The sequence below is a fragment of the Bombina bombina genome, chromosome 2 (assembly GCF_027579735.1).
Source record: "Bombina bombina isolate aBomBom1 chromosome 2, aBomBom1.pri, whole genome shotgun sequence".
In the NCBI taxonomy this organism is placed as follows: Eukaryota; Metazoa; Chordata; class Amphibia; order Anura; family Bombinatoridae; genus Bombina; species Bombina bombina.
In genome coordinates this window covers 91,727,383-91,739,639 of record NC_069500.1, presented here as the reverse complement: position 1 = coordinate 91,739,639, position 12,257 = coordinate 91,727,383, and the positions used below count along the sequence as shown (strand labels likewise).

The 12,257-nt window shown below is 35.8% G+C and overlaps 1 protein-coding gene across 1 annotated transcript in view; it reads left to right on the top strand.

Annotated features, from left to right (window-relative positions):
• The window catches only part of PDZD2 (PDZ domain containing 2), a 718,112-nt gene that overhangs the window by 688,793 nt on the left and 17,062 nt on the right, over positions 1-12,257 (top strand). Inside the window, 1 exon segment of the mRNA XM_053701173.1 lies at positions 4,585-4,716. Within this exon segment, the coding sequence (XP_053557148.1) occupies positions 4,585-4,716 (132 nt within the window).

Here is a 12,257-nt window from a genome sequence, read left to right as displayed (position 1 = left end):
CCTATTTGTAGTATTTTCTTTCCCTATTTGTGCACATGGGAAAGTCTTTAGAGGTGTCCTCATAATAATATATTATCTGTTTAAAAAAAGTAAAGAAATGTTAGTAATGATTTGCAGTTTCTATAAAACGACATGGAACCCAATTGAGTCAGAGCACACACTTTTTTTTTACTTCTGTTATCAGACTTATTATTATTTGTTGTAGAGAATAGCTAGGTAGGTATCCTTTGTATCTTTTCTTAATAAGCAGACAGGTAGGCTTTGGAGTGTGCACATCTGGATCACTATATGGCAGCAGTTTTTCAAGAATGTTTTTGAGCAGTACATGGCAGTTGTCATTGCTTAATGTATACTATTGTTAAAAGCATTCTTGTCAAACTGCTGCCAAATACTACTCCAGTGCTTTCTCCTGAACTTAAATACTCAATTTTTAACAAATAATTCCATGAGGACCAAAGATAAGTATATTTGGTAATATAAGTAAATTGATGATATATATATTTTTATTGTACACAGTATCTAAATAATTGAAAAATATTTTGTGTTTCATGTTCCTTTACATCAGGGGTTTTCAAATCTGTTCTCTGGACTCCCTAACAGGCTAGATTTTCAGGATATCTAAACTGGAGCACAGGTGAAATAATCAGCTGATTAGTATGGTTATTAACCTGCTCTCCTGTCCCTGTTTTAAAGGGACACTAAAGTCAAAGCTAAATGTTCATGATTCAGATAGAACATGCAGTTTTAAGAAACTTCTCAGTTCACTTCCGTTATCAAATTGTGCACAGTCATTTTTATGTGCACACTGAGATATCGGCTCCTACTGAGCGTGTGCAAGAATTTAGTGTTTTTTTTATATGAGTCTGTGATTGGTGGATGGTTGTCACATGATACAAGGGGCAAAACAAATGTAGTGCTCATTTACATTTCAGAGCAAGTGCTATTGATTATGCAATTCTACTGTATATAATGGTTAGTATGACAGTCATCAATATCCAATAAGCAGCTATACAGAGTTCTTGGATTAATTGACATTGACATTTATATTTTAAAAAAAAAATCTGTGATGTACTGGGTGTATTCTGTGAAAAATTACCTGCTTCTTCTCTATAAGAACAAATAGGTTTTTACAGGCTCTCCAACTTTACCAGGTCTTAAACTGTTTCATATATCTGATTCACTAAAGTGCACTAATCTCTACATTCCTCTTTATAAGGATGAATCATAAATTAAAGAGCATATACAAACATTTTCTAATATAAAGAAAATAGTCATATACAAATTACAATCTGCGTTAGAAAAGGATGGATTGTCATTTTTAAGTATTAACTTAACAAAGTGCCTTACAGGTGTATTCTGGGGCTGTAGATGTAATTGATTTTAATGTAATATCAGGATCTTTTCTTTAAAGGAGCAAACAACTGTAATAATTAAATAATGTAATGCATTAGAGCATTTTTTTTCAACTGTTGCTAGTCCGTACCTAATGGTTTAAGAGCCACTAATGGGTTAAACCAATGTAATGCACTACTGGTCTGGAGCACGGCCTCTGAGCCAATAAGGAGCTGACATTACTAGCAGTGTTCAGTTTAGCATTGGCAGTATATTGTTGACGCAGAGCTATTTTGTTAACCCCTCAACAGGGTCAAACAATAGTGCACTAACAATTAGAGCATTTTCCTATTGTAACAAGAACATCATTTACTCTATAGTTATATACAAAAAAATGTAACCCCATATTCCTTAAAGGGGCAGTCTACTTGATTTTTTTCTTATTTAAAAATAAATAAATAAATAGATACTACCTATTCCCCAGCTTTACTTAACCAACATTGTTATATATGAATATACCTTATAATATCTAAATGTGCCTAGTTCATTTGTGTCATATAAATAACTAAAGTAGCTATAATGCACAATTGTAAAAAGCAGAGATAAGGGGCAGACTGCAGTGGCTTGGATACAATAAAAAAAAATCCTAAGGGAAAGATCTATCATTGCTATTCTCCTATATATGCGCCTAAAAATGCACACACCAATAAATTCCCCTATTTGTCATTCAAAAATGTGCCTATAATTGGGCAAGTTCGACAGTAAAATTCTCCTACTCTGTTCCATTCTCCTTGGAGCACAGGTGCGCCAAAAAGGGTTAAATTAGATTGTTTTAGTCGTATTTCCTATTGTAGTCATTAATTCGACTTAATGTTACAGATTTAACATTTATTTTTTCCTATAGCGGACTGACAGTTCTCCTGCAAATATCAACAAAGTGGAAAGATGGCGAGCGCTATATAATATAAGAATATTAAAATAATGGTTCTCCAATTCGATGTCAAAATATGCCCGAATTTTTGGTTCATATACATTTAAAAAAAAAATATGACACCGGTGTCTAAATTCTTAATAACAATATATTTAAAATAGTTGAGCAAAGCTTAAAGGGACACTAAACCCAATTTTTTTTTCTCTCATGATTCAGATAGAGCATGCAATTTTAAGCAACTTTCTAATTTACTCCTATTATCAATTTTTCTTCGTTCTGTTGCTATCTTTATTTAAAAAGTAAGAATGTGATGCATAGGAGCCGGGCTATTTTTGCTTGAGAACCTGGGTTATACTTGCTTTTTGGTGGGTAAATGTAATCCTCCAATAAGCAAGCACTTTCCATGGTGCTGAACCTAAAATGGCTCGCTGCTAAGATTTACATTCCTGCTTTTAAAATAAAGATAGCAAGAGAACGAAGAAAAATTGATAATAGGAGTAAATTAGAAAGTTGCTTAAAATGTCATGCTATCTGAATCATGAAAGAAAAAATGTGGGTTCAGTGTCCCTTTAATACAATCTTAAATAAAATACAGACTCTGCTGCAAATAAGAGTACATATGTATCAAAAAAGGCCTTAATAAAGTCACTTACCACAATGTTGCTAAATGCGTTTGGATTCAAGAGCTACTTCCTGATTTTTGTAGCAATAGAATATGATATATAAAGCAATAGTCACACCATCTAAATTTTTTTAAAATGGTCTTACCGTCTAGGTACGATTTTTGATATACACCAGGTTATGGCTTCGTTTGACAAATACACCAGCTTTCTAACGGTTATACTGCACATCAGCTTACAGCTTTCGCGGCCTGTCCTGCTGGTCACGTGATAGATATACCCCTTTGGTTGGTTCTCTGTATGATAGATACCTCTGCTCAAAAGGATGTCCACTATATCCTCACTTAAAAGGACATGAAACCCAATTTTTTTATTTTGTGATTCAGATAGAGAATACAATTTTAAACAACATTCCGATTTACTTCTATTATCTAATTTGCTTCATTCTTTAGATATCCTTTGTTGAAGAAATAGCAATGCAAACGTGTGAGTCAATCAGGCATCTATGTGTAGCCACCAATCAGCAGCCACTGAGCCTATTTTGTTTTTCTATAAAGGATATCAAGAGACTGAAGCAAATTAGATAGTAGAAGTAAATTGGAAAGTTGTTTAAAATTGCATGCTCTTTGTAAATCATGAAAGAAAAAAATTTGGGTTTCATGTCCCTTTAAAGAGACATTATACACTAGATTTTTCTTTGCATAAATGGTTTGTAGATGATCCATTTATATAGCCTATACAATATATATATATATTTTTTTTTACATAGATAGTTTTGCTTATTTTTAAATAAAATTGCTCTGATTTTCAGACTCCTAACCAAGCCCCAAAGTTTTAGAAAAATACAGATGTATACCATCTCCAGCTTGCTTCTGTTTGTGTAAAGGGTCTTTTCATATGCAAAGAAAGGGGGAGTGTCTGCTATTTCCCACTTGCAGTGGGTGTTCCAGTAACCTTTTAAACAGAGCTAAACTGGAAGCTTCTAAGTAATTTTTTAAACCGTTTTACACTGAATTTTTAGGTCAGTATCTGTGCATATTATTATTTATAGTAATGTCTATTACATATGAAAATTGGTGTATACTTATACTGTCCCTTTAATCTTCGCTCCTTGTCAGTCAACTTGTATTAAAGTTATCGTATAGATGATTGTTTGGAGATGCCAGAAATTGAATTTTCCGTTTGAAAGGTGCTGGAGTGTATCCACACTTACAGATTAGGTCAAGTGGAGAATTCTCATTGCGCTTGCTCTAAGTAGACTGTCCCTTTTAAAAATCATCACCACTTGTGCCCACAGTCCTTAACCTCCTACTCCCCTCTTCAGAAGGTCTGTTCTGTACCTAACCTGTAAAACTCTGTTCTTTAGTAAGTCAGACTCAAAATCCTTTCTCAAACTTACCTGTTCAGAAACCATCAGCCTAACCTCATACTTTCAATGCATAGCTATTTCTTACAATCACCACTTACATTGTAAGCTCCATAGTGAATGTGACCCTATAACCCTTTAGTTTGTCTGTATATCTTGTATGGTGTGGAATCTGTTGGTGCATTACAAATGAAAATATTAGTAAAAATAGTGATACCTTTTATTTTTTTTAATCATATAGGTAAATGTGAACATTGATTGTATGGAAATATTGATGGTATGTATTATTATTATTCTTAGTTTTAACAAAAATCAATCTTTCCATTTTGTTTTAGATAATATAGACTTGCGTGATGCAATATGTGTGGAACTTCAGAAGACCTCTGCTGGACTGGGGTTCAGCCTTGATGGAGGAAAGGCCTCAATTTATGGAGACAGGCCACTTTTTATAAAAAGAATATTTAAAGGTAAGTGATGGTTACCTACTGGGATCAGAGGTCAATTTTGGGGTTTTCAAACAATTATTCTGTAGGTTTTATTGTAGGCCATTTAAAGAGGTTTGTTGGCTTTTTGTGGTGTTTTCCAATTACAGTTCATTCCAATCCATCCAAAATTATTAGAAAACCTTCTAATTGTGCAGTTTACCAGTGGCTTTGTACCACTTAAACTTCACAAATTCTTTGCAGTGAAGGAGTTTGACTTGGACTCTTGAAAACCCATTCTTTACAACCATATGCCTTTGCCACCTGCTTGTTATTTTTTCTATTGTGTTTTTGCCCCTGCTGATCACACATTAATAAATACAATCATTGTCTGGTTTAATAACAAATTATACTTGTAAAACAGTAAGAAAGAAGCGCTCAGCTGAAAACAGACATGGTTATGACAGGTTCTCCAATGAGATGGTACCCACCAAGGGTGGAGCCTCTTTTAGCCCACTTCTGCCTTTTTCAGAGAACTTTCCTGTTGTATATTTGTCTGGCCCCATCTAAAAGGACAGTTCAACCCTGAAATACAAGAAAATTCTTCCTAGAAGTTGTAGCTCATACAATATAATAGTGTAGTAATACAGAGCTCTAATGTGTTTACATTTACTATTACTAAAATCCTTGCTTCTAACTATGTCAGTTCCTGGGTGAAAATTAACTAAATGTTAAAAGGAACATGAATCCCTTTTTATTCTTTCGTTATTCAGATAGAACATGCTTTCTTAAAATAAACTTTCCACCAATCAGCTGCTAGCTCCCTGCTCTCCAGCCTACCTAGGTATGCTTTCCAATACAGGCATACATTTGTGCAGCATTGCTGTTTTACAATTAGGCATTGTGTCTTCTTTAAATATGAACATCAGATTGTTATTTATGGTCACATGTAAGTGTCTGGAGGTTTTAAATATGTCATCAGATTATATTATTAGGTGAGAAATTTAAAACACAACTTGTAATCAACTGATATTGAATCAGTTCACTTTTGTCATTGGTGTCATCAATGATGCTATAATATGCTACAGGCAAAATGTTGGGGGCTAAAGTTTGGCTGATGTGATTTTAAAAAAGTATCAGTTTGATAGCTAAGACAGTGATATTTTTTAGAATGTTAGACGTTTGTGTATCTGCTGCATTTAGATTATCCTTTATGGGGGACATTTGTTAGCTTGTATGAGTGTCTGTGCAATAAAGTCTATTTTAAGCACCTTTTCAGTCTGTAATTTCTTTATACGAGTGGAGAGGATGTTGAGTTTATACAAAACTCTACAAAGTGAGGTTATCATAGAGTGCTGGGGGATGGAATGCAGCTGATGGAACATTACATTCTGAGGGATTATTTATACTTCTAGACAGCTTTATGGGTTTAGAGATTATCAGGAACTAAAGAAAAAAATATTTAGATAAGTTTGATTTTGTTAAAAAAGGATATAGACATAATGCAGGTTAAATAAGGATTTATAGCTACAGTTGTATTGGTGTTGTGTTCACTAGAATTCATGTGCAGCATTTTTTTAAATCCATTGATGAAAAAATACATTGGAGGATCTAATAGCTTTGTTTTCTTGGTGCTTATGTCAACTCTATGCTGGCTACATTAACGGGAGATGAAAGTAAAAAATGTTTGATCATATGGAGCCTACATTTTTTTAAGAGACTTTCAAATTACTTTTGTTTTTTTTTGCAACCTTAGTTGTAAAGCTCATCTAGGTAGGTTCAAGCTTAGCACTACTGGGAGCTAGTTGGTAATTGGTTGATATGTGCATATGTCTCTTTATTATTGGCTCATCAGATATATCCGTCTAGGTCCCAGTAGGGCATTTCTGCTGTGGAGCTTATTTTAACTATATATTTTTTACCTCTTTTGCAGAGGTTAAACACATAGTTAAATGCAAGCAATATTTAAATGTTTAAACTCTGTCCTTATAAGAGTTTAATTGACTGTAAGGAGAAGATTTGTGAAGTAAGTCTGTCAAGCTGTCACCCAGTTTTCATTTTTAATCACTTTAAGTTTCTAATGTCTCGTTTGGAAGTTGAACAATAATCTACCCTATTAAGACTGTGTTTTGTTTTGTGATTTGAGGTATAATTAAAGGGCTGAGTAACAGGGCCTGCGAACACACACACCTCATTCCTGATACACAGTTACATACTCCTCCAGTTTACTGTTTAAAGGGGTGTGGTCTTTTGACAAAGTAACAGTTTGTTCTCAGGATTAAATATATTACTAATCTCTTAATCATTTTAAGGGGGATTCTTTAAGATTTGGCACTGATGATACATGTTGTGAATAAAAACACTGTGATTCCTGAAATTTTGCAATAAAAAATATCACACCAAATATTCCAGACTTAGTATGTGACAAGTCAGAATGTAGCAGTTAGATTGTCACAAACTGAAGGGTTACTGGGTTAGGGTTTCCTGTTAACCCCTTTTGTTGTGTAGAGTGGTGACTTACATGGTCTAAGAGACAGTGGCTTAAAGGAACATGAGATTCCTTGTGATTCAGACAGCATGCAGCTTAAAATGTTTTTAGGGTTTTTATGTCCCTTTAAGACTATGACTAGCCCTAACCTTTAATTTAAAATTGTAATATTCTAACCATTCAATATTTTGATTTGTAACACAACAACATTTTAAAGTATTATATGACATTTGAAGACATTTTTATTCCGAGTCGCCACATTTTAGCCTCGACATTCCAGTAGGATGCCAGTAGCGATAAACATATTGATGTTAGACTTGTCTCAGGTTGGGAGGGGTCTGCTCATTGCCCATCCCACAGGTTCTCCAGGTAGAACAAATATCCCAGTTTCAGAGGACAATCCTGACTCTTCCAGACCCTGTAATTATGCAAACGATATCGGCACCAATTTACTCCCAAAAATGTCTGTGAGCATAAAATCACTATGATTCTAATGTGAATATTGTGAATCAGCTGATCAAGTCCGCTTCTTCACCACTCACCTCTACTTCGGGGCGCAAACGACAGTGTAAACGTACTATAAAGATAAGCCTTACCTCTCTCAGGCTTCAGAGTTTCCCAACACCACGATACCTTATTCCGCTTGTGTGGTCCTATATGCGGACTGCAGGAAACAAACCAACTGCTCCACTAGGTTATGCTCAGTTTCCAGCCTCGAGGTTTTCCGGCGTCTGACGTCACTGTCTCTCCCCAATGCTTCAATTCTTGCGGGAGGTGAGTGGACTATGCTTACAGGAATAGCCACCTGTAACTCCGTGCAAATCCTCCGTTTCTTTGATGTGTAGCAATAGAGGGATTTCAAGGATGCACTGGTAGTTAATAGATGTTGCAAAAACTTTATTGAAGAAAACATTAAAAGTTCATCGCTGAACAAATTTCATTCCATAGACAAGTGAGAGGTGTGTGTTCCACCCCAGGGACTGCTTGCTGACGCGTTTACTTACATGACCCATATACTTACATTAACAGTATGAAACAACAAGTATATGTATATATAAGTTCATAATGCATATAACCATATTTGCAACTTCCTAATACATTTAATAACATTGCAAAATAGATACATATATACAAAATAGCGATATTACAAATGTGATTGCCAATACACAAAAAGAAAAGAAAAGAAAATGTAAAGAAAATGTAAGTCTATTTCATTCCCTTATTATAACCTAAGTTTCATGCCCCAAATTTGATCATTTCCCAATTAATGTGAAAACATATATAGAGGATTTAATCCAATCCAAGGGGATTCATGAAAAAAGATAGGAAAAAAGGGGTTATAAACCGTGTTTGAAATTTATGGGATTTTCAATCTTACTTATCTATTCACTTTCTTTTCAGTGACACAGGGATTGAAAAGGGGTCTTGTCAAAAAGACTGAGTTGATGATGCTAAGATCTTAGCATCTTCAGGATGCTGGATACACAGACCAAAGGATTACTACTCCCAAAAATTAAAGGGACAGTTTACTGTAAAATAGTTTTTCCCTTAATGTTTTTACAATTGCTTCTTTTACCAACTGCAGAGTAAAAAATTTATGAAAATTAGCTTTTAAGGCTTATTTGTGTATATTAAAGCTCTGATTTTGTGTTTTGAAGCCACAACCTAATAAAATGGGTTGAGCTTGTAGGTATAATCAGATCTTATTACTGTATCACATTGTGCACATATACCTGCTTCTTTATCTTATATCTGTCCTTAAAACAATCACCAGTACTTTGAGAGAACAATGGAAAATCAGCATTTTATTACCTTATCTCTGCTTTATCACACTGGGAGTGTAATTTCTTCTGCTGGCTGCGTTTACAAAGCTTATCTATAGCTGGTACGCTAACAATTTCAAATGCCAATATAAGGGTAAAGGAGCTACTTGTAAACAATTTAATACACTCCAGCAGGTAAAGTGGATCATTGGGAACAAATTAAAGGGGAGAAAATTTTTGAGTAAACTGTCCCTTTAATGAGATCAAACTCTGAATTTAATCCATAAGGGATCCTTGTTTTTAGTCTGTGTATCCAGTATGCCTCCCTTTTAGACAATAATTTATCTCTATCTCCTCCTCTTGATTTACATCTCACCAATTCTACTAAGGTCCATTTCAAGGATTGGGGGCTACTATTGTGCCTCTCCTTGAAATGCTGCACTAGCGGTGTGGTCAATTTGCCTGCTTTTATGTTCGTAAGGTGTTCTCTTATTCTTTCCCTAGTTTCTCTCGTCGTGAGTCCTGTGTACTGAATTTCACATTCAGTACAAGTCAGGAGATACACAGCATAAGAGGTTCTGCAATTAAGACAAGATAAATGTTCAAACTGCTCTCCTGTCGCTGTGCTGGAAAAGCCATTACCTTGTTGTAAATACTTGCACGCTGTGCACTGTGTGTAACTGCACCTGTATGTGCCCTTGTATCTTAGCCATGATGAGGTTTGAGTATGTATATCTGGCCTCAACTGAGTGGGTGCTAATATATTACCTATACTTTTCCCTTTTCTAAAGGCGTATCTGCAGCCTTTGGGTATAACACTAGCTAGCCCATCATCCGCCTTAAGCATTGGAAAATGTTTCCTTAATATATTGCAGATATTGTGATATTGTTGGCTATACTGTGTTATGAATGTCACACCTTCAAATTTTATATCAGTTTTCCTCTTTGTCTTAAGTAAATCCTTCCTATCCATCCCTGCAATTCTCTCTCTAGATGCTGTAATCTCCTTTTGTTTGTAACCCCTAGTGAGAAATCTCCTCTCCAAATCCCGAGCCTGTCTTTCAAATTCTGTGTTTAAGGTGCAGTTCCTTTTAAGCCTTATAAACTGCCCATTAAGGACAGACTTAAATACCCTTTTAGGATGGCTGCTCTGGGCATGGAGAAGAGAATTTCCCGCTATGGGTTTCCTATAGATCCTGGTTACAATTCGTCCTTGTTCAGTACCTGACAAATTCACATCCAAATAGTTAATACTCTCTGGATTGAAATCATATGTAAATTTTATACCCACGTCATTGCTATTTAAAACATTGACAAAATCAGTTGCTTCTGTCTCACTACCTTTCCAGATGACCAACAGGTCATCTATGTAGCGTTTATAATAAACAATTCTCTCCTTCCAGCGCCCATCACATGCATAGATGTGGGACAGCTCCCACCAACCCATAAATAGGTTGGCATAGGAGGGGGCAAACTTAGCCCCCATAGCTGTCCCACATCTCTGCAGGTAATGGACACCTTCAAAGAGAAACATGTTATGTGTAAGCAAGAAATGGGTAACTTGTAATATGTAAGAACGAAATCCTTGTTCATACGTTGTGTATCTCTCCAGGAAAAAACTTAGTGCTTCCAAACCCTTGTTGTGGGGGATGGACGAATACAGTGAGGTGACATCTATTGTGAGCCATCCATACTCTTTATGCCACTGTATCCGTTCCATCTCCGTCAACAACTGTTTAGTATCATAGAGGTGACTGGGCAGCTTCACCACCAGTGGTTGCAAGATTTCATCCAACCATTTGGATAACGGCTCTATTAAAGAGCCTATCCCACTGATGATGGGTCTGCCAGACCCTACCTAACCCCATCCAGGACATTCCCACCACTTGCATTGTGCACTTGTGGCTCTGTCACAGCACCATCCACAAAGCACCAGTGGCAAACTGGCCTCACCTCCCTCCCAGGTAAAGCCTCCAGGAAACATTGGGAGGTTTGCTGTAGCATGTAAGGGTTCAGCAAATCATCACAAGTGCACCACAATGCTTAAAGGGACATGAAAGGCAAATTTTTTCTTTCATAATATGTGTGCACACTACAATAAAGAAACTTTCGGCTAGATTACGAGTTTTGCGTTAGAGGCTATGCAGTGCTAACAAGCAGTTTTCTCTCACCGCTCACTTACCTGCAGCGCTGGTATTACAGGTTTTTACAAACCCGTTGTTAAAAGACAAGAAGTGAGTGTTGAGCAAAATTTTGCTCATTACCGCACTCCAATACCAGCGCTGCTTAAGTCAGCGGTGAGCTGGTCGTACCTGCTCGTGCACGATTTCCCCATAGGAATCAACGGGGAGAGCCGGCTGAGAAAAAGTCTAACACCTGCAAAAAAGCAGCGTAAAACTCACTAACGCAGCCCCATTGATTCCTATGGGGAAATAAAAGTTATGTACTCTACACCTAACACCCTAACATGAACCCCGAGTCTAAACACCCCTAATCTTACACTTATTAACCCCTAATCTTCCGCCCCCGACATCGCCGACACCTGCATTATATTTATTAACCTTTAATCTGCCGCTCCGGGCACCGCCACCACCTACATTATACTTATGAACCCCTAATCTGCTGCCCCCAACATCGCTGCCACCTACATTATATTTGTTAACCCCTAATCTGCCATCCCTAACATTGCCGCCACCTACCTACATTTATTAACCCCTAATCTGCCGCCCCAACGTCGCCGCCACTATACTAAATGTATTAAACCCTAACCCTAAGTCTAACCCTAAGACCCCCTAATTGAAATATAATTAAAATAAATCTAAATAAAATTACTATAATTAACTACATTATTCCTATTTAAAACTAAATACTTACCTATAAAATAAACCCTAAGCTAGCTACAATATAACTAATAGTTACATTGTAGCTAGCTTAGGGTTTATTAGCAAGTTTGTATTTATTTTAACTAGGTAGAATAGTTATTGAATAGTTATTAACTATTTAATAACTACCTAGCTAAAATAAATACAAAAGTACCTGTAAAATAAAACCTAACCTAAGTTACAATAACACCTAACACTACACTATAATTAAATAAACTAAATTAAATACAATTACCTAAATTAAATTAGCTACAAAAGTACAAAAAAAACAAACATTAAATTACAGAAAATAATAAACAAATTACAGATATTTAAACTAATTACACCTAATCTAATAGCCCTATCAAAATAAAAAAAGCCTCCCAAAATAAAAAAGAAGTCTTCATCCAAGCCGGGCGAAGTGGTCTTCCAGACGGGCAGAAGTCTTCATCCAGACGGCATCTTCTATCTTCA